This window comes from Sinohyriopsis cumingii, unplaced genomic scaffold (genome assembly GCF_028554795.1).
Source record: "Sinohyriopsis cumingii isolate HCF-2022 unplaced genomic scaffold, ASM2855479v2 utg001741l, whole genome shotgun sequence".
Taxonomy (NCBI): domain Eukaryota; kingdom Metazoa; phylum Mollusca; class Bivalvia; order Unionida; family Unionidae; genus Sinohyriopsis; species Sinohyriopsis cumingii.
The window spans coordinates 180226-204157 of NW_028316041.1; the positions used below are offsets into that span (position 1 = coordinate 180226).

The 23932-nt window shown below is 35.1% G+C and overlaps 1 protein-coding gene across 1 annotated transcript in view; it reads left to right on the forward strand.

The window, feature by feature from the left end:
• The window catches only part of LOC149771681 (uncharacterized), a 56863-nt gene that overhangs the window by 20552 nt on the left and 12379 nt on the right, over positions 1 to 23932 (forward strand). Inside the window, exons 4-9 of the mRNA XM_089948235.1 lie at positions 5599 to 5717; positions 8729 to 8892; positions 14534 to 14661; positions 17148 to 17723; positions 20078 to 20108; positions 22549 to 22641. Of these exons, the coding sequence (XP_089804361.1) occupies positions 5599 to 5717; positions 8729 to 8892; positions 14534 to 14661; positions 17148 to 17723; positions 20078 to 20108; positions 22549 to 22641 (1111 nt within the window). The remainder of the gene's footprint in view (positions 1 to 5598; positions 5718 to 8728; positions 8893 to 14533; positions 14662 to 17147; positions 17724 to 20077; positions 20109 to 22548; positions 22642 to 23932) is intronic.

Genomic DNA, 23932 nt, shown 5'->3' on the forward strand with positions numbered 1-23932 from the left:
AAGTTATTCAGGTTCAAACTCTCTCGTAACAATCATCGGAATTTGCTGCAGGAAAGACTTCTCTACACATAGGTCACTAACAACAAGACAACAAACATAACTCAGGACTATTCCTGTTTACCTGAAAAACTCACATCTGGAGTTTGTTTCCACCAGGATAGACGTCTCCTTATAGACCTTAGTACACCTGTACACAATATATTTTTTGACTCAGTCTGTGTCAGACGATCCTATCCTCTTACAACAAACTCACTAATAATGGACCAATGCAACAGCAACCAAACATAGCCATACGAAAACCTACTCCCAAATGCAAAAGTTTCGAGCACCATCACATAAACGATTCAATTATACTGTGGTGTGCAGTGCCATTACTTCATGCTGCTAATTAATTAACATGTGCTTCGAATTGTCCTTCACAAATTTCCATATGGACACTATTCCATCCAAACAAACAATTAAAACTATGCATGATGGAAAGAACACTGCACCCTTTTTGATTGTCAAGATGGTAGCGAACAATTTTTTAAATACACTGTATGAATCAATTTCCAACTGGCACGTCGCTAGCAGGTCAATGACAAGATAGTACAGACCCTTCATGTGTACAACGAGGTTAGAGGATGCGTTCTTCAAAGAGTAACACGTCTCTTACGAACCTCAAAAACAAGTCAACCATGGCTTCAATGCCCAATTGATGAGACACACATTGTCATCCACAAACCAATGCTATACATGACACTGCTTCAATCACTGTTCACCACATGTACTAACTCTACAGGGACAGAAAAAACAGTCCACCAACCTCCAAACAATCATACATAACACCGTCACCTTTCCTTATCAATTCAGCTCTAATTCACTCACAGCACAACCCAAACAATTATATCTAACTTACAAAACTCTGGTCTCAAGCAGCAAACAACATCTAAAACTGTTTTGTTTTAACACTGCACACAATTTTGTCCCCTTTTTGTCAGTCTCTTTTTCTCCACTGTTCGTTGTATTTCTTTAAAGGCTTGGTGCATTCGCTTTTGGAAATGGCCCCAACCATTACAATTCCAACACTGGACCCCTGATGGTCTTGACTCGTGTTGCTTACATTCTGACTGGTGCCAACGATCTAATGTTTCCTGCTGTTCTTCATTCAAATTCTTATTTTGTTCCACTAATTTTTCTACCTTTGCTTCAAGCTGTTCGATTACAGTTTTATATGTACTCTCCTTGCACTTGTCTGCAGACTCTTCATACTCTCTACTACCAGAACATACTGGCTTCCGCCTTACACCAGCATGCAGGAAAGCCTCCCATTGGACCCCTACTCTGATGGCTTCATGCAACCTGCTAGGGTGATAACGTCAAATTTCGAGCTTCAGGTTTTCATCTTGTACCGCCCCTAGGAAATGATCTTTTGCAATGTTTATCATGAATATCAGGTGGGCAACTGGGATATGCCAATGAAACCAGTCTTTGTATCGTTTGATCTAATTCTGGGAGTGTTTCGCCCTTCTCCTGAAACAGCTTCATAGTTTTGCCTTGTAGTACTCATCTTGGTTATGAGGCGCAAAATGAGCTTCCAAGGAAGCTTTCAACCTCTCAAATTTGACTTGACCGGGCTGGACTTGGATATCTGTTAAGACGGATCACTGCCATCTCACCTGTCTGCGCCAGTTCGAGTCTTGGATTCATTCTCTTTCAGTATTCCCTATTAGCCTGTACCGATGTACTTTGTAAGAAACTTGCCAACTACCAATTGCTATTTAAAACAGATGTAGAGGTATTTGTTGTTGTTGTTGTTGTTGTTGTTATTGTTTTCTTATTGAAAAATCTGTTACAGAATTTCAATAAATTCAGTATAAAGCTTACGAACTTGACACAATATAGAGGGTGTGTGTCAAACACACGTTCTTTATTAACGGTTCATCTCAGTTAATTAAAAACAATAACGCAGCCAAATTCATCAGTTTAGCATGCCCAGGGTTTCATAGCCAATAATTCTGATATTGTTAGATCATTCCAGCTTAGTTATCTGGGGAAAAGTCAGTTATTTTTCCTAATTCTATTTTGCACGTGTCCACCATGTAACACAATGCTTCTAACTCTGACCTTTTTGTAACTGTGTGCCCTCTCACCAATTTCACTTTCTTCATATCATCGATGTATTTTACATCCAAGATAAAATATTCAGTTGTGATTGAACACACCATATATACTCGTGTATAAGACTAATAATTTGGGTAAAAATAAAAACTTGGAAGCAGGGGTTGGGCTTATCTGCGAGCCAATGTCTAAACTTTACAGTTTGTATGTCTTTTATAGACCATAATGGCTGTAAATTTTGGGACACAAAACAAATTTTTTTTGCGTGTCCTAAGATATAGGCCTGTAAGAAAGAGTAACTTTCAGTGACCCGACATTTATTTAACTGCTATAAAGTAATATGATTGATTTTGTTGTTATATTTGCATATGCATATTTTCTGATTTCTCCAACACGAAGTTTTAAATAAAGGTAAATATAGACTTCATAAATCACGGGCTGGTTGAGTTGAGTTTACCAGGGAGACCATGCTGAACTATAATGCACATTACATACACAGTGCAAAGCGTGCATAGCGTCACTTAAATCCTTGCTTATTCCCAAACAAATTATATGCAGATTTTGCTTTATTCATTGTTTCAACCAAATTGCATTCTTCCAAATAACATTTCAGCTTGTCCTTAATAGCTGTTTCATTTACGTTGGATCATGCGCTCACGAGTTACTCCTTTTCAGTGATATAAGCGATCCTTCAGATTGAGGCAATATTTTTAAAAAGGTACGCATGTTTAATTGTACAAAGCACATAACCATCATAATGTTCATGTTCACAAAGAGTGGTAATAATAAAGGCTACAATTCTCATATAGTTCAACTAAGATCAACATCAATGAATTTTAGTTTTGTGTTTTAGCTGAAAAAACAGCACAACTTTCCACACATTGGAAAGCCTGATGTTTCAGCATCTCCTATGTTGATAGTCGAAGAATTTTTTTCATTTTGCGACAGAAGTACAGGCCAGATAGTCATTAAAACCCTGCAACAGGCTTGTAATAACAAGAAATTTTGACCGGTAACTATACAAGTGCATTGATGTGTAATTGCTTTTTATTCCTTTAATATTAGCACGATTACCATAGTTATATAAAACAGGGTCAAAGACATACCATGAACTTTTCGAAAGCCAAGTAGGGAGACTAAATAAAAAAAATAGAGATTGGAACCTAAAACCAGGAGGTTTTTTGTGGCATTTTTAAAGTCTTGTTTTCATTAAATATTGATCGATCTTCCTGGTCCAATATGCATGAACATTCTAAAAAGACTCGCCGTTTCTTCCTGTGCTGTGCCCTATTTTCATATTCTGATCAGCTGTGATCAAACTGCAGAATAGCTAAAGTTTAGTCTTAAAAAACAAGGAAGAAAGCCAGATCGACTACATAAAAGTTAATCCTTATCCATGCAACTATTTTGTGAAAATGATCGGTCTTCCGCTGTAATTTTCAGAAACCACGTTCTACACTATTGTGTGTTATGCAAGCACCAGCAAAGCAATAAAGGATTCTCAATTTTGTTGAACTAAAGGTACCAAAATAGCCAGTCTCATGGTACCTTACATGTGGCAACTATTTTCCGGTCTTTGTGTATCTGATCTTATTCTCTTATTTTCAACTCATAAAGCATTTAGTATTGTTTATTATAAGACATGTATTCTGAATTAGTTTTTTGAAGACACATCAGCTGCATGGTATGTATTTTCATTCCTTCTTTTTAATTTAATGATGGTAATTATCATTGGTATATATGGTATAAAAATGCCAGGTGTTTACTCGTGTAAATTTATTTGTTGGGAATGGCGCTGTAGCAGATGGAGTTACAGCATTCATAGTGAACATTCCTGTGACTGAAATTAATTGTAGACTATTTTATTATGGTTTACTTTTTTGGTCTGGTTTATTTTTTTATCTTTGTATGATTGTAGCAGTTAAATAAATCAATAATTTACGTGAATGCTGTTTAAACTTAAGATTCTATTTAGTGAAGAGACAAATTCTTTTTAGTAAAGTAATTATTTCGTCCCAGTAATAATTAAAAGGTGACGCAAGAGAACGTGTAGGACTTTTCTTGTTTAGAAGAAATGAAACTCAAAGACATAATGTAATAATCAGGAGTTCTCTGCATAAATCGGAAAGTATTATGAAATTGGGAGGTAGGCATGGAGCGACCCCAAAACTCTGGAGTTTTTTTCCTCTTGGCGTGAAGGTCGACAGGTATGGTGTAAGGTCGCTTACATCAAAGCAAACTACAACTCAGCTATTGCAATATTAGCATCGAACTGTATTATTTGTTCATTGTGTTGTCATAATAGGATTACATTTTAATGAGCATTGACAATTTCAAAGCAAAGTAAACGCGTAATTACCAGTGCACTGATATAAAATGTTCAATGCAATAATGCATAAGCAAACAATAATTGAGTCAAAAGGGAGAGATAGTGTTACAGCATTTTGTGATTGCTAAATTATTGTCATCGTTCGATCAAATTATACACAAATCTACTTTAGGCAGAACAATAACAAAACAGAAAATGAAATAAATTACTTTTCAAACAAGTTTATACCTTTTCCTTTTAATAATCATGCACGCCAACCTAAGTTTACATGTAAACTCTTTGAATTTAACTTTGCCTAAATAAATGCATTTATAACTTACCTTTAGCATCTTGAGATGTCTCGGAGTTGTAGGTCAGCTTATACGTGGGTCATGCACTTTTAAGTGTTTATACCTGTTCAGTTTTGGGGTCGGCTTAAACGCGAATGGGCTTATATGCGAGTATATACTTATATACCGTAAGCGCTCAAATTAAACATTTTGTTTAGAGCAAATAAATATGTCTACATTCGCAGACAAATAGTTGTGAAAACTACATGAAAATTTTAAAGGTTGTTTAAGGTTCAGTGGTAACTATAATTTGACTTCTGTTTTTTGCCAGTTGTCATTTTAGGGATAGAATCATGCATAGGATGATTAAGATCGACACCTTTTTCATGTATTGACACAAAAGATAAAGGTAACGGTTGGACCCATATTATTTCACTCTCTTCCAGGTACTTCTGATGTTGTGGTAGCTGTCATCTTGTTGTGAATTGTTCAGACTATAAAAAAATCAATCTCTCTCAGGAATCTTTTGTTCATGAAAATCAAAGCCCACAATGTTATGGATATTGCTGCATCTATGGCCTTTCTTAATTCTTCTTTTTTGAATAATGTAATAAAATCCACATTCTGGCAGTCTCACTTCACCTTCTCATCAATTCACCTTCAGTCTTTCTCCAGAGAAAAGGCATTTACACATTTAGGCCAATTATACCAACCCAGCAAGTTGTCCATGTTTACTCCTGTCTGCAGTAGAGCACCCTACTGACATCAGTGGTAAGTTTACTATGGCAGGTAATATTAGGACATCATTCATTCTCTCTCTCTCTCTCTATGAAGAAGAAGATAAGTATGAAATTAATACACTCCAAAGAAACTTAAAGGTATATAACTTTGTTTCTACAGGTGATTCCTAGGAGCATATTGGATGACTTGAACAAAAGAGGAGCTGTTCAGATACCTGCAGAAGAAATGGATCTATTTCTTAGGTTTCAAAATGACATCGGCGCAATCCTTTACTTCAGGTGTGACTGGGTTTGTTTTTCCATAGTGGATGTAAAGGGAAATACTTAAGTCAGAATAAATATATTTAGTTTTCTGTAGAACATACTGAAACATAATTCTTCTTTTAGATGTTGACATAACAAATGTATTTCTTGGTTTCAACAATGAGTCAGATATGTTTTTGTTTTGCAATTTTGGCATTTCATTGAAGTTTAACATTGACATTAAATAATTTGGGGTGAATGGTTTTAGATCCATTGCTTAAAAGGTAATCAGTATCACCTTTTTATGTCAAGATCATGCAATATACCTTGTAATACTGGGCTGTGGTTTTATGTGTTACCAAATTACAAACATTGCTTGAAGTGTTTGATGGAATCAGGGCTGCTTAGACACGAATAGCAACTATGATCATAATCTACTATTTAAGTGTAAATAATGCACCACATCAAGGTTAATCATTGTTTGATAAAAATGATGCACCACATCAAGGTTAATCATTGTTTGATAAAAATGATGCACCACATCAAGGTTAATCATTGTATAATGCTAATGATGCACCACATCAAGGTTAATCATTGTATAATGCTAATGATGCACCACATCATGGTTAATCATTGTTTTATGAAAATATTGTACCATGTCAAGGTTAATCATTGTTTGATAAAAATGATGCATCACATCAAGTTTAAGCATTGTATAATGCTAATGATGCACCACATCAAGGTTAAGGATTGTTTAATGCAAATGATGCATTGCATCAGGTTTAAGGAGTTTTATGAAAATGGTGGACCACATTAAGGATAACTTTGTCAACTAATTTTGTTGTAAGTAATATTATGTGAAAATGATGCAGTTGAACAAAGACAACAAAATAACAGTTTGTTTTATCATCAGAGCTGGTTTTATTGTCAGAGTGGAATAATTTTATTTAACACTTTGATTATTTTAAGTAGTTACAATTTCAAGCTACATGTATATCTGAAATTATATATATATATATATATATATATATATATATATATATATATATATATATATATATATATATATTGTAAATTTAGCTATAGTTTAATGCAACACTTCATGAACATAATTCCAGAATTTTCATAAAAGCTAGAATTTTCATTTCATTTTCTTCATCATTTAACATGCTGAATTAAATTCATTGTGATAATTCCATAACCCAACACGTTATTGATATGGATCCAGGATATCCACAAGATGATAATATGTCCATGTCTCTGATTATTTTTCTCACTGACTTGACATTAAATAGTCACATTTTATGAAGCTGCATTCCAAAACATCAGAAGTATCTGTTGGAACTGGACTTGGAATAATTACATACTGGTATTAAAATATCCGATGGAGGATCCATTACACAAAAACATTTGTTTCTGTCTGCAAAAAGAAACAAAAGAAAACTAGTAAACACCCATTCAGTCAATTAACACAAGGTAAAAAAAATGATATCTGCCCCCACAGTGTTTGTCAGTCATCTTGACTTAGCTAGATAAAGCAAAGTACATGTCGTTATAATGGTTTTTGACTGACAGAAATGACTGTCTATGACAAAAACATCCGTAATGATTGCTTAAAAGAAATTTCATTAGTCATTTATCACTTTTGATTATCTTGCTGAAAACGTAATAGAACCAACCTATAAGCTGCAACAAAAACTACAAAAACATCTGTCATATCAGACCTTTCAATTACTTCGATTTTCTCAGTTCAAGGGAGAATGTTTTATACATTGATGCAAGTTGTTATGTCTGTCCATCTATTTATCTCCTACCATTTTGCAAGCACAGTAACTCGAGTTGTCCTCCATCTACAGTTACCAAACTGCATGTGTGGCTGGTATTTGGAGCAAGGAAGAAATCTTTAAATTTTGGGTCAAAAGTGCAAAGGTCAAACTCACTGTGACTGTGACTGAAAGAAAGAAAATGGATTCTCTAAAAAGACTTACGTTCTCAACTATAAGCATTTACTCAACATTGTGGATGGCTTGCTCTTGGGTCTAGGGAGAAGCTTTTTGGTAAATGTTACTGAATGAAGAAAAAATATTTCCTCACAATAACTTGAGTTCGATGTTGGGGTCGAAAGTTTAAAGCTCAAATCCACTGTGAATGAAAGAAGAAAAATTTTTGTGCAGAAAGACTCCCTTCTCCACCATTAACAGTTACTCAACTTTGTGGATGGCTCACACATGGGTTAAGGGAAGAAGCCTATCAGTTTTGGTGGTCAAAGATCAATGTAACATTTTCACACAACTTGTATTCTGCACCTTCTACTATTGTCACCCCTTGTGAATAGCTTGCAAAGTGAAATGACCAAAAATAACAGGTTTAGTTTAAATCATATTTATTTGAGAAACTTTTTCAAATGCAATTAAAAACATAGGATTTGGGGCATTTAGTAGATAGCATAAGCTTATTAGCACTGACTCCCCAACAATATCAAGTTTGGTGCCAAAAGACAAAATGTACATGGATCAAATATTTAGGATGGGATAAGGAAGACGACTTTATATTTGTGGGCCAAAGTTCATAAAGAAGGTTAATGTGACTGAAGGAATGCATGTGTTTCAATAGAAATATTTCTTTTGGTTAGGTACATTTACCAACATCAAACATGTGGCTGGTATTGAATTTGACATGTATAGGTAATCGTGTTATGGTCCAAATGGTTAGGAATGTTTTCTACTATGGGAGGTACAGGTAAACTAGAAATGAAAGGAGTCTTATGGGTCTACAAGTAGTTTGTGTAGTGTCACCAGTAAAATGTTTAATTGTTGCACACCATATAGCAGTTGACACTGTACCCTTTCTTTGATACTGTGTGTATCATAGTATAGATTGCTTATCATGCAATTTAATTTGAGACATTTTCATAGTCAAGTCACTGCCAGCATATAAGGTAAGAGTGTTTAATGATCGAATAATTGTGATTCACTGTTTTCCATGAGTCTGTAACAAAAAATAGATTAGAACTTGTGTATCATTTAGTCATTTGTTACCATCCACAGCATCGACATATTGAAAGAAAAGATTGTGTTAGACCCACAATGGATGATTGATGCCCTCAAGTCACTCATCACTGCTGAGATGTTTGTCCTGAGAAGTAGTCCAGCTGTCACCGAAAAATGGTTTGAGTTTCAGAAGAAAGGAAAGCTGTCTCTCGAACTTGTTGGTTTGTAAACTTCCTGTTTTGTAACATGTTTTAAAAGTGTGACTCTCTTTGAATTTCATGTTATTTAAACTAAATGACAAATCAGGTAGATTCTCAAAGATGCATAACATTTGTATGAATTCATGCACTTGAAGAGGAACGATGGACGAGAACTCCCATGAATTAGTTTAAAATTGCCCATATAAAAATGTACACTACACAGCATACAATTTGTATTTATCTGTTAACCATTACGTGCTTGTCATGTCATAAGTTGTGCCCCCAGTAGATTTCTTTTATTGCTTGTCATAACATGTTAGCTTGATATAAATAGTTGTTAAATTAAGTTTGATTTTACACATTTGGACATTGAACAATCATTCCATTGTAGATTTAACCTTTGCCTTTACATAAGAAGTTTAATACTTATTTAAAATATGTACTACCTAGAAAACCCCAAGTAGCTTATTCCCATTGTGGTTCATCTATACAAATGATTATTTCATTCAGCAAATATTGGCTGATGGTTGTGATGATGACAAATATTTTTAAAGTTTTGAAGTATATTCAAATATTGGAGCTGGAATTGTGCTAATGGAAATGACAGTGATTGATCTTGATATGGGATACATTTTGTGTTTGATGTTTTTCAGGTAATGTTCATGCTAGGCTCATTATAGTTATGAAGTACATCTCTATTAATATCCACCCTTAGACTTAAAGAAGAACATTTGTGAGCTATTTCTCATATTTGCTCCATTTAGTTACATATTTTATATTTAGCTTATGATCACAAGTCCTTTAGAATACTGTCCTTCATAGGATCACAAAACGTGGTGATGGAATTCATTCTGTTAATCAGGACCCTTAAACTCAAAGAAGATGCATCTGATGATTTCAGTTTAAAGAAGGAATTTGTTCAGCGTTTCAGTGGTAGACTTTACATGAACCTTATATGAAAGGAAAGATTATCCTCATCAGATGATGTTCAATCATGCAAATGAGTATAGGACTTAAATGAGGTTAACTCATGTTCAATCACGTAAAATGATTTTAGGAATTAAATTCGCTGACTGCATGATTTTCATATCAGGCATCAGCTGTAGTGGTTGTCTAAGATAATCATGTAATAACAGAGTACTGCCTGTCACTCAAGTTTATTCAGTGTTTATATATGTTTATAATAATGGCTGTCACTCCAAGGTTATTCAAAGCTTGACTTTGTTTATAATAATAACTGTCTCTCCACATTTATTCAGAGACTGACTGTTTATAATAATGGCTGTCACTCCAAGGATATTCAGAGCTTGAATGTATTTATAATACTGGTTGTCACTCCAAGGATATTCAGTGCTTAACTATGTTTATAATAATGGCTGTCACTCCAAGGTTATTCAGTGCTTAACTATGTTTATAATAATGGCTGTCACTCCAAGGTTATTCAGTGCTTAACTATGTTTATTATAATGGCTGTCACTCCAAGGTTATTCAGTGCTTAACTATGTTTATAATAATGGCTGTCACTCCAAGGTTATTCAGAGCTTGACTAGGTTTATAATAATGGCTGTCATGACAAGGTTATTCAGAGACTGACTATGTTTATAATAATGAATGTCACTCCAAAGTTTATTCAGAGCTTGATGATGTTTGTTATAATAGCTGTCACTTCAAGGATATTCAAAGCCAGACTGTTTTTACGATGCTGGATGTCACTCCAAAGTTTATTCAAAGCCTAATTATGTTTATAGTATGGGCTATCACTCCAAGGTTATTCAGAGCTTGACTATGTTTATGATACTGTCTTGCAATCCAAGGATATTCAAAACCTGACTATGTTTATAATAATGGCTGTGTTAACTTGGTCCTAAATAAAAATGGTGTTGATATGACAGCAGTATGGCCAATAATATAGATATCAGTACTACTCCTCACCAGGTAGTCACATTGTCATGGAGTTTCTACCAAAATATTCTCTATGACATCTACTTGGGTCTAAACTAAAATGGTGACAATCTGACATAATTTTTGAAATCTTGTAATTGCTACTCATACTTCTGCTAGATTAATGATCACATCAGTATCGGGTTTCTATCATAGGACTTATTATGGTATTGACTTATCCTAAATGAAAATGGTACCAATTTGATAATTAGTATGGACAGATTTCCTCTTGATACCAAATTTTAGATGATGTTAGTTCAGTCTTGATTTAACCAAGAGTATCACTGCATATTTTTGGCAATCGATGCCATGTTTGGAGTTGTTTTGCTGAGATTGCTTCAGGGTTCTTAGCAAATGAAGAAATTTATCATCTCCTCGACTTTCAGAGCAAACATCATGAATACATAGATCACACATCATTCAGTAATACAGTTTGTTGTCAAAGACAGTCTCTGTGATATGAAATAAAATCAATAATATAATAAGCTTCAATCTGCAGTTTGTATACATGTTAGTATAGTCTGGTGTAGACAAGTTTGTAATTAATATTAGCGAGATTCGTTAGGATTAATTCAGTTGAGTTTTTTAATAATTTGACAATAATGTGGTTAATAATTTAAGGAAACATTAAATAGTATGATATCATCCACATTTAATGAACTTGGGTGGCCAAATGGTCTAAGGTACTCAACAGTACAGACCACTGACATCACACCTCTGACCACATAGTTTTGAGTCTCATTATTGGCAATTGTGGTCATGTGAGAAATCATGCTCATAGTGTTCTTTGGGTCATTGGTTCTTCCAGGGGTTTTCCTATGTACTTCAGTCACCAGATATGCTGGCCACAATGTATAGCCTATCCTGTAATGGAAAACGGTATTAAACCCATAACAACAACAACATTGGTACACAAATATTCGAACAGACAGAAAAGTATTTTATCTCATAATATTTAGGTTAATGATAAAATTACTTAAAAGATGTAAAAGCTCGTTAATGCTAAAGATGTGACCAAGCTCATTGATGCTAAAGATGTAACCAAGCTCATTTATGCTAAAGATGTGACCAAGCTCATTAATGCTAAAGATGTGACCAAGGTCATTGATGCTAAAGATGTGACCAAGCTCATTAATGCTAAAGATGTGACCAAGCTCATTGATGCTAAAGATGTGACCAAGCTCATTGATGCTAAAGATGTAACCAAACTCATTGATGCTAAAGATGTGACCAAGCTCATTAATGCTAAAGATGTGACCAAGCTCACTGATGCTAAAGATGTGACCAAGCTCATTAATGTTAAAGATGTGACCAAGCTCATTGATGCTAAAGATGTGACCAAGCTCATTAATGCTAAAGATGTGACCAAGCTTATTAATGCTGAAGTTTTGACCAAGCTCATTGATGCTAAAGATGTGACAAATCTCAGTAATGCTGAAGTTTTGACCGAGCTCATTAATGCTGAAGTTGTGACCAAGCTCATTGATGCTAAGGATGTGACCAAGCTCATTGATGCTAAAGATGGGATCAGGCTCATTAGTGCTAAAGATGTGACCAAGCTCATTAATGCTAAAGATGTGACCAAGCTCATTAATGATAAAGATGTGACCAAGCTCATTAATGCTAAATATGTAACCAAGCTCATTAATGCTAAAGATGGGATCAGGCTCATTAGTGCTAAAGTTTTGACCAAGCTCATTAATGCTAAAGATGTGACAAAGCTCATTAATGCTGAAGTTTTGACCGAGCTCATTAATGCTGAAGTTGTGACCAAGCTCATTGATGCTAAGGATGTGACCAAGCTCATTGATGCTAAATATGGGATCAGGCTCATTAGTGCTAAAGATGTGACCAAGCTCATTAATGCTAAAGATGTGACCAAGCTCATTAATGCTAAAGATGGGATCAGGCTCATTAATGCTAAAGATGTACCCAAGCTCATTAGTGCTAAAGATGTGACCAAGCTCATTAATGCTAAATATGTGACCAAGCTCATTGATGCTAAAGATGTGACCAAGCTCATTGATGCTAAAGATGTGACCAAGATCATTAGTGCTAAAGATGTGACCAAGCTCATTAATGCTAAGATGGAATCAGGCTCATTAGTGCTAAAGATGTGACCAAGCTCATTAATGCTAAAGATGGGATCAGGCTCATTAATGCTAAATATGTGACTAAGCTCATTAATGCTAAAGATGTGACCAAGCTCATTAATGCTAAATATGTAACCAAGTTCATTAATGCTAAAGATGGGATCAGGCTCATTAGTGCTAAAGATGTAAAAGCTCATTAATGCTAAAGATGTGACCAAGCTCATGAATGCTAAAGATGTGACCAAGCTCATTGATGCTAAAGATGTGACCAAGCTCATTGATGCTAAAGATGTGACCAAGCTTATTGATGCTAAAGATGTGATCAGGCTCATTAGTGCTAAAGATGTGACCAAGCTCATTAATGCTAAAGATGTGACCAAGCTCATTAATGCTAAAGATGGGATCAGGCTCATTAATGCTAAAGATGGGATCAGGCTCATTAATGCTAAAGATGTGACCAAGCTCATTAATGCTAATGATGGGATCAGGCTCATTAATGCTAAAGATGGGACCAAGCACATTGATACTAAAGATGTGACTAAGCTCATTGATGTTAAATATGTGACCAAGCTCATTAGTGCTAAAATGTGACGAAGCTAATTAATGCTAAAGTTGTGACCAAGCTCATTAATGCTAAAGATGTGACCAAGCTCACTGATGATAAAGAAGCTCCTTATTGCTAAAGATGTGACCAAAATCATTAACGCTAAAGATGTGACCAAGCTCGTTGATGCTAAAGATGTGACCAAGCTCATTAATGCTAAAGATGTGACCAAGCTCATTGATGCTAAAGATGTGACCAAGCTCATTGGTGCTAAAGATGTGACCAAGCTCATTGATGCTAAAGATGTGACCAAGCTCATTGATGCTAAAGATGTGACAAAGCTCATTGATGCTAAAGATTGACCATGTTCCTTAATGCTAAAGATGTGACCAAGCTCATTGATGCTAAAGATGTGACCAAGCTCATTGATGCTAAAGATGTGTCCAAGCTCATTGATGCTAAAGATGGGATCAGGCTCATTAGTGCTAAAGATGTGACCAAGCTCATTAATGATAAAGATGTGACCAAGCTCATTAATACTAAAGATGTGACCAAGCTCATTGATGCTAAAGATGTGACCAAGCTTATTAATGCTAAAGATGTGACCAAGCTCAGTGATGCTAAAGATGTGACCAAGCTCATTGATGCTAAAGATGTGACCAAGCTCATTGATGCTAAAGATGTCACCAAGCTCAGTGATGCTAAAGATGTGACCAAGCTCATTAATGATAAAGATGTGACCAAGCTCGTAAATGCTAAAGATGTGACCAAACCCATTAATGCTAAAAATGATTTCTCTAAACCGCCCTAAAAAAGAAGAATGTTTCTGATCTTGGATTCTTGGAAAAAATATTTGAACTGTAATGCATAAGTTCCTTTGAGGGGCTTTTGCTTTCTAGCTAAGAAGAACATGTTCCAAAGGAATCATTTTCATTATTATCTTTTCCAAGTGCTTGATGCTATTTCATTGTTATCTGTTCCAAAGTATTTATTTTGCTTATTACCTAAAGAATGTATTTATCTCAGACTCTAGATCTATCTGCAGAATTAACCAGTCTGACAACTGTTTTCTTTTCATTTAAAGATGCAGTCTGGACAAAAGAGAAACACCAGGATCTCCATGACAACAAGGAGCACATACTGTTACTGATGGAGCAGTTAAACATAATTGCTAAGCTTAGGGTCTACAGCGAGGAGGCATCAGAAATCAAGGTATGTTCATATTAAAATACAAATCTTCTCACAGTTAATGACAGAACTACTAAGTTTAATCACCTGGCAAAACCTTATATTGAAAACAATAATGAATGTATGTATTAGGAGTTAAAAGGCACATCAGCACAATAATATATAAAACATCAATATCAATGCGCACGTATTACTGCCAAGCGACATTTGTACTTAGTAGAGTGCTCGACATCAGTTTCAAAGTTTCAAAAAGAATTGTCGTATTGATCTACTTAAAATTGCAATTTAGAATATAAATATTTTACACTGGAAGCAAAACGTGAAAAAATGGGAACACAAACCCCAATGTTTCCAGTGATAATTTTGCATTTACTGGAGATTTCAATGACAGGTGGGAATGTAGTTACTCATCTCATCTTAGAAGGAAAATCATCCTGTGTAGAGGTGCACATTCATGCACAACCGTCAAAACATAGTTTCTTGGGCAGATGGACAATGACGAGACACACACAAAACCAATCCTACTGAAGTAGATGTCACAAACCATAATCTTCAGGGTATATAGAGGAGATTCATATATGTGAGGTGAATCATGTACTACTTCAAAGCGACAAATATTTCTTATTCATGGCGTAACAAGTTTGTAGATATGATTTCAGAGATGCATTTTGAAGAAATATATGTCTGACAGTTGAAAGTAGAAATAAAACAACATGTTGTTTTGGCTGACAAGTGGGTGTTAGAAAGCTAAATACTGTATTTATATATTATAAGAACTTATGAGAATTATATTATTTATTCAACTAACAATTCTACAAGTTTACTAAGGACCATCTTACAAAGTTGTGATACTTGAAAAATAATATAATAATCGTCATTAAATATATCTGCAAAAACTAACAGCACTTACGAAAACCTTACTGGAGTCTAAGATATCCAAAACTTTACATACAAGAGTATTTTAACAGTGAGTGATGTTGCGACTTTATGGGCACAAACTCAAGTAACAGAAAAGAAGCAAACCCATCAAGTTTTTTTTATAAAACATTTCAAACAATTTAATTATTAAAATTATAAACAAAAATGAGGGAGGAACTTACAATATTATGAACTCAATCCAAACTAGTCCTTATAAGAGGCTATGAAGGTCCTAAATGAATGCAAAGTCCTTCTAAATTTAGATACTGGAAAAGTTTTCATACTAAGTGGAAAGGTGGCAATTTAATGATTCAAGCACATGGCAAGTAATGGAAAAATATGTCTCAAAAATAATGCCCCTGTTTCTTCATTCTATGGTGCTACGAAGCAAATTCATCAATTCGAGACTAGAAGCACAATTTCTCTCACTTAGTATCTACTCAGTCTTGAAAACAAATCCTGGAGTAAAAATCTTTACAAATAGATAACTGAAGTGTGTGCATGTTTCAAGACAGTTACCACTACATGTACAAAGTAAATTTAGGAAGATAATTTATTTCCTTGGACGGATGCGGGAGGTCGTGGGTTCGATCCCCGGCCAAGTCATACCAGAGACTTATAAAATGGTACTAACAGCTGCCTCGCTTGGCGTTCAGCATTAAGAGGTTAGTGTTAGGACTAGTCGGCCTGGTGTCAGGATAATGTGACTAGGTGGGACACCATGCTACATGTCTGCGGCATGATGCCCCAGTGCTAGACATCACTATAAACTGCCACATTGCAGACATTGTAGCGATATGACTGAAAAATTGTTAAAGCTACGTTAAAAATCAAAATCACATCACATCACTTTTACTGTAAATATTTCTGGACCGATTAAAAACCCATCTTGTTTAAAAATGTTAACTAATGACAAAGTTATTCCAAGTTTGTTCATTTATGCCCAATGTGAATTTACAGTTAGGTTTTGGTACCATGAATAGATGTGAAATAAACTTATTCTCATTATAAGGTAATATATTTCCTTATATGTGACTGCTGGATTTGGAAAACCATTTTCATGCACACAAGTTAATGTTTTCATTCTCAAATTGGAATCTTGACATTGGTCCCATCATATAGTTTCCATGTCACATGTATCACTCTCTACAACAGCATGCATCTCATTTGTATTATCCAGATTTTTTGTCAATTACACAATCATGCATGCATGTTGAATTTATTAAATTCAATAAAGCCAGGTTGTTTGAAGTTAATACGCCAACCTTTCTAATTGACAGGTTGAACACAACATTAAGCTTGAAAGAGTTATAGACCTTTACTAATGTCATTGTGTTTTTTCAACACCTAACTGACTTTTCTTTAGAAACGTGTTTTGGTCTTATTGCTGTAGGATGTATCTATTTATGGATCTTTAAAACATGCCTCTCAATGAATCATTAGGGTGTAAATGCTGATGTATGCATGTGAGGCCCAAGGCTTAGGAAGACTAGTGTAATTTAGCTGATTACCCATGTTTATTTTTTCTCATTATGAAAAATGAAAAATCTCTGCCAAATATTCCCATTACAAATTAATCCTTTATTTTTTAGGAGGAGGATTATTATCTTGCCCCATGTATGCTCCGTCAAAAAACTCCCAGAGAGGTCATCTGCCCAGAAGCACACCCTCAGATGGAGAGTTCCACAGTCCTATGCTATGTCTTTGTGGGAAAATATTTGCCGTCACCAATTTTTCATAGACTTCTTGCTGCCTGTGTTGCACACTGGCCAATAGCCACAAAGATGAATAATGGGACCCTGGATAATCTGATCTTCTGTGGGTGCGGTGTTTTTCAGTTGGACCATTATCACAAACTGACCATTCACTTTAGGGACTACATCATATATATGAGAGTCACAAGAAAGGGGATCACAGACAAGACTCCATCTTCAAAGTTGTGCATTCAGGTGAGAGAGCTTGTCTCTGCCACTCTCATTAACATCATTGGATATCTGGGCCAGAGTCTGAGGTTTGAGTACTTTATACAGTGTCCTGAATACAGTGGTGACAGTATCAACAGCCTGATTCCTGTGTCACTGCTCCAAGAGAAGCCAGAAGTATGCTGTGTATGTCATGACAATATAATAGAGTCAAACAAACAGTTGCAGTTTTGGTTTGAGGATACGGTGAGTACAAGTTTTACCTCACTTGGAGATTTCTCCTAACTAAAATCGTTCCAGATTGTGGTAAATATATTGCCTTTAATATGTAAATAAGCAACGCACTGTGTGCTATAAAGTATATTATGTACAATTTTACAAAAGCAAGCTGACTATTTTTGATGTTTATTGTATGTTGAAATGCAAACCAGACAGAGTACTGTTAGTAACAAAAAAGGTGAAACACATATGTACATTCTGCCCTACTGCATTGTAGTTGATAATAGTATAAATTAAATGAAAACAACTAACTTCATTTAAAAAGAGATTCCCGCTATAAAATCCAACCTTTGACAGATATGAATCACCTACATAACTAGATATCATTTTGCATTCTTTAACATGTAGAAAAAAATCAACAATAAACTATTAAAATTGCCATTTTTAACAAAATATTAGTATGAGGTTTTCACGAAAGTCTTGGGGGCCCCGAGTGGCTGAATGGTCTAAAGCACTGTCCATTACGAATCTCTGCCATCTCACCTCTGTCTGGGCCGGTTCGAGTCTTGGATTCAGCCAGTGTGGGTATGTGAGAAAGCTTGCCAGTAGCTTCTTGTGGGTCGGTGGTTCTTTCCGGGGTTTTCCCGGGTTCTTCCTCCACCATTAGTACTGGCCGCCATGCATAGCCTATCTTGTGCTGAAAAATGGCGTTAAACCCAACAACAACAACAACGAAAGACTTCTTGAGACATTCTAGCTGGTCATAATTGAAACTGGTTATGATTTGACATATATTGTTGCCTCCATGAAATTAGCTTGAAATGGCTTGTTGTCACTTATCTTCTGGAAGGCAAGGTCATACTGACATGTTGTTTTCACTAAAAGACTTCTGACAACTTAGGTTGGTACAAAATGAAAATGGAGCCCTTCAAATATCCAATATGGCCACCACAGCTGCTACATTGAAAATCTTATTGCTACTGCATCAGTACAGTTGGTCATATTGACATGTGCTTTTTCCTAAAAATACATAATGACATCTAGAATGAAATGAATGGTTGAGAAGCACATATGTTGTGTATGTATAATGTTTTTACATGTGGACACCTACACTACACTAAGTGTCATCAATGCTGAAGCCACACCTTTCTCATCTACTAGCAAATTAACCTATTAAGTGTTCAGCGAAAACTCATTGCCAATTAAACCTTCCTTTAAGAAGCAAGTAACAGTACCAAATTATTTTATATGGTGGCCGTATTGGATGTCAGACTGGTACCATTATCATATTGGGATCAACTAGATATCAAGAGTTGCTATTTTTGTGTAAAAACCAAGTAGCCTTGGGCAATAGATTATAGTATATTTCCTGGTTTAACTACCTTTGAGTATGGGTATAACTTTACAAATACGTAATGCATTCTTGATAAAGTGTTTGCACTTCCATGTAGCTCATGACCGATGTAGTTTTTTGCACCTGTGTATTTTTTTGTCTTAATTCATAAAACATTGTGAGCTCCAAAGGTATGTCAGTGTGACCAATATTTTATGTTTCATTTTTTGAGTGTGGTTAATTTTATATTTGAAAGGCCAAGCATACCTGGTTCATGATTGATTGGTGTAAAAATTGTGACCTTGTTTACAACTTCATACCATTCTAGAATGTATATGTGTTGTTCATCTGTTGCATATTTAAGAATTAATTATTCGTAGTATTAATATCAGTCCTAGAAAACATGTATTAGTGCTTGCTCGGCCCACTTGGAATTGAGGTTGTTTTGGAATTACTCTGAATTCATTTAGAGGTATTTTAGGAATATATTTTTGTGATTCATAATTACATGTATTGGTAAAAGGTTACATTTGTGCACATTATTAAGAATACCAATAGAAATCACTCGGAATACTTGATACTTTGGGAATTGAGAGAACATTTAATACTATTCAGGATTTCATTCATCATCCAGTAATTTTGTATTTTAGGGAAATAAATTATATTTTCAGTTTAATAAAAATTATTGCTCATTTTTACTTTGTTTCAGATCATAGTTAAAAAATGTATATTAAAACATGTAGTTCAGAAAGTAGTTTTCGTTTCCAAGACAAAGTTGTCTATGGAAATAATTTAGTGGTTTGATCCCTATATCTATCAGTGCCTTCCAAAATTTTAATCCACACAACAGATATCATAACATAATCAGTTAGCATATAGTCCACATAAATATGTATCACATACTACATTAGTATGACATACTACATTAGCACACAGTCCACACAAATAAACCTCACATACTTAACATACAGTCCATTGAGGATAAATATTGAAGATTATTCTGTATACTAATCGAAATGCTTATTATGATACACTTTCTATATTTCAGGAGAGTCAGGGAGAAAAAAGAGGCGAAACAGGTAAGCAAGAAAAAGTGTAAGATGTTTCAGTCTCCCTGCCAGAAGTGTTGTAATTGCCTTTAGTGTTTCAGGAATGGATAAATCAGTATTCCTTTGGCAGGTCAAATTGTCCCAGGAATGGATAAATCAGGATTCCTTTGGAAGGTCTTATTATCCCAGGAATGGATAAATTAGTATTCCTTTGGCAGGTCTTATTGTACCAGAAATGGGTAAATCAGGATTTCTTTGGCAGGTCTTATTATCCCAGGAATGGATAAATTAGTATTCATTTGACAGGTCTTATTGTCCCAGGAATGGATAAATTATTCCTTTGGTAGGTCTTATTGTCCCAGGAATGGATAAATTATTCCTTTGGAAGGTCTTATTATCCCAGGAATGGATAAATTAGTATTCCTTTGGCAGGTTGTATTGTCCCAGGAATGGATAAATTATTCCTTTGGTAGGTCTTATTGTCCCAGGAATGGAAAATTAGTATTCCTTTGGCAGGTCTTATTGTACCAGAAATGGGTAAATCAGGATTTCTTTGACAGGTCTTATTATCCCAGGAATGGATAAATTAGTATTCATTTGACAGGTCTTATTGTCCCAAGAATGGATAAATTATTCCTTTGGTAGGTCTTATTGTCACAGGAATGGATAAATTAGTATTCCTTTGGCAGGTCTTATTGTCCCAGGAATGGATAAATTAGTATTCCTTTGGCAGGTCTTATTGTCACAGGAATGGATAAATTAGTATTCCTTTGGCAGGTCTTATTGTCCCAGGAATGGATAAATTAGTATTCCTTTGGCAGGTCTTATTGTACCAGAAATGGGTAAATCAGGATTTCTTTGGCAGGTCTTATTATCCCAGGAATGGATAAATTATTCCTTTGGCAGGTCTTATTGTCCCAGGAATGGATATATTAGTATTCCTTTGGCAGGTCTTATTGTCACAGGAATGGATAAATTATTCCTTTGGCAGGTCTTAAATTTTGCTGTAGTCACAGAAACTACATTCCTCATCTTATGTATATCTAGTTCTCATTGTTTGCAAAGATCAACATGCTTCAATCCTTGCAAATTAGACAGACAAGCAAGTGGATGGAGTGGAGTTAGTTTTCAGCCTTATAACTTTATGGCCATTTAAGACGTACAGATAAAACTTAGTATTCTTGGATATCATCATTAAGAACAATGTCACGTCTCTTGCTGAGAGTCCAATCTTTAAGGTACATCTTTCATGACTCATTATATTAAGTTTTCCGTTACACCTCCCGGGAGTGAAATTTGCTTTGCTTATACATCATTAGAGTGGAAGGATGAATATAAATGAAGGTCCTGTCTTCAAGGTCAAAATCATGGCTTAAAAACGGAAGTTTGATGAAATTTGGCATACATCATCATTAGATGATACATTCTGTACTTTATTTTGAATGTATTTGAAAGTTCAAGACTAAATATAAATTTCCCATAACACTTTCCATTCTTGTGTGTTGGTGGTTATTTCCGGGGGTTTTCCGGGTTCTACCTCCACCATTAATACTGGCCGCCATGTATAGCCTATCTTGTGCTGAAAAATGGCGTTAAGCCCTACAACAGCAACAGCATCATTCCAGTTTATACTTTCATGTTGCTAGAGATTATGTAGTTAAGCTTAGAATACTTCTGTGTTGTGTCATTTAGTGTTGTACCCTACGTTAGTATCCTATCTTTATGGTTATTTTAGTAATTTGTTTTCCATCACCCTTTTATTTCTATTATATAGCATAAGGAACTCTCCTTCAGCTTTTGTAAAGAAACTTACTATATTTGTGTATTAGTATTGGGTTTTCTGTGTTGTATACTTTATTGGGGTTTTGTACTGTATTGGGGTTTTCTGTGTTGTATACTTTATTGGGGTTTTCTGTGTTGTGTACTTTATTGGGGTTTTCTGTGTTGTGTACTTTATTGGGGTTTTCTGTGTTGTGTACTTCATTGGGGTTTTCTGTGTTGTGTACTTTGTTGGGGTTTTCTGTGTTGTGTATTTCATTGGGTTTTTCTGTGTTGTGTACTTTATTGGGATTTTCATATTCAACATCATGGTGAAGGGTCAGTATGTTGAGTTTTCCATCAAACTCCTTTCCGCTCTTTAATGTCCGACTAGTAAGTCTACATTTCTTTCACAAGGGCACAAGCCAATTTCACCATTGTACACTTTTAGTGACTTCATCATGGAAGGTATGGGACAAACATTTCCTGAAAAGGTTTCTTAAGTCTTCATTGTTAATTGCATTTTCAGGCTCAATTGATTGCTTGAGATCTCTTCATGCATAAGACAGTACTTTCTTCAAGTGATTTTTGATTATCTTGCTTTAAATATATCTCTTTGTGTGTAAGACATCACTACCTTAAAGTAATAGCAGTTAGCTTGTTGTATGAATAGATAGGTCTCTGTATGCAAAACACCAATTTCTTTTTTCAGAAAACACCAATATCAAAGTCCAAATCCTGCCTCAAGACCGTGATGTCAGAGCTAGAGCAATGAAGATTCCAAGTAAGCTTGATCAGTCCAAAGGTATGAATTGTTTTACCTATCTAACTAGCTTATGTGGCTTTTTGGTATGGTTCTTCATTGACTGCAGGTCTTATAATGTCATTCATGCATTTGGCTTTATGGTATAGTCCTGTGTCCATAGTGGGTCTTGTGCTGTCAATCTCGCTTTCTGGTATATTCCTGGGTCCATAGTGACACTTGTGCGTTCCATCATGCATCTGGCCTTCTCGTACAGTCATATTGGCTCATGTGCTGTCCATCATGTATCTGGCTTAATATGTTGTCTTAGGTCATTTGCTTTCCATCATGCTTCTGACATTATGTCATGATACTTGGTCACTGGTGGGCCAAGTACTCTACATCATACATTCATTTTGCCAGACAACAATTGTGCAATGTCATTCTGAGATGTATTCTCCTGTTTTCATTATAACTGGAAATAAGGATTTATTTATTCTTGCACCTGATATCAAGATTGTAACCACTCTTGAGACTCTTGTGAACCTGATATTGATCAAACTTGTTAAATAATCCTTCATCATGACAGTATTAGTTGAGGATGATAATGACTGAATTTCACACACATTACTCGTATGATTGACTGAGCTTGTTAACAACAGACCTGCCAACCCTTATGATTTTGGCATGAATTTCACGACTCGACAACAATTCACTGATTTATGCCACATGCCAAAGAATCACAAATTCCCAAATTCTCATTTGGCTTAATTCCATTTAGTGCTAGTCAAAATAGCAGGAGTGGTCACTGACCCCAGTAACAGTCCAGTATATGCAAAATAGCAGGAGTGGTCACGGACCCCAGTAACAGTCCAGTATTTGCTAGTTGCGATATTAGTTGAGCTATATCCAATTGTTACAGTTTGCCCTGTAGCAAACATTGTAAAGTATATAATCTCTACCTAGAACGGAACGTTTACAAATGCTTTTGAAAAAAACCAGGGACCAACTATTTTGTTTTTTTAATCGGTTTAAATTGTTAAACAATATATCAAGCATCTGGTTGACTGGGCTTGTTAAGAATATATAAAACATCTGGTTGATTGAGCTTGGTAACAATATAGCAACTACATCTGGTTGATTGAGCTTGTTAACAATATAGAAACTACATCTCTGATTGTGTTTTGACTAAGTTCAAGATAATGTTCATAGTATGCCATTAAGAATACATTTATCAAATAAGTGCACTGCAAAATATGCAGATCAGTATGATTCAAAGTTGGGAGATAGTGACATAAATTGTGTTTTCACAATAATACATGAACCTGCTTAGTGAAATGGTCAACTGTTAATA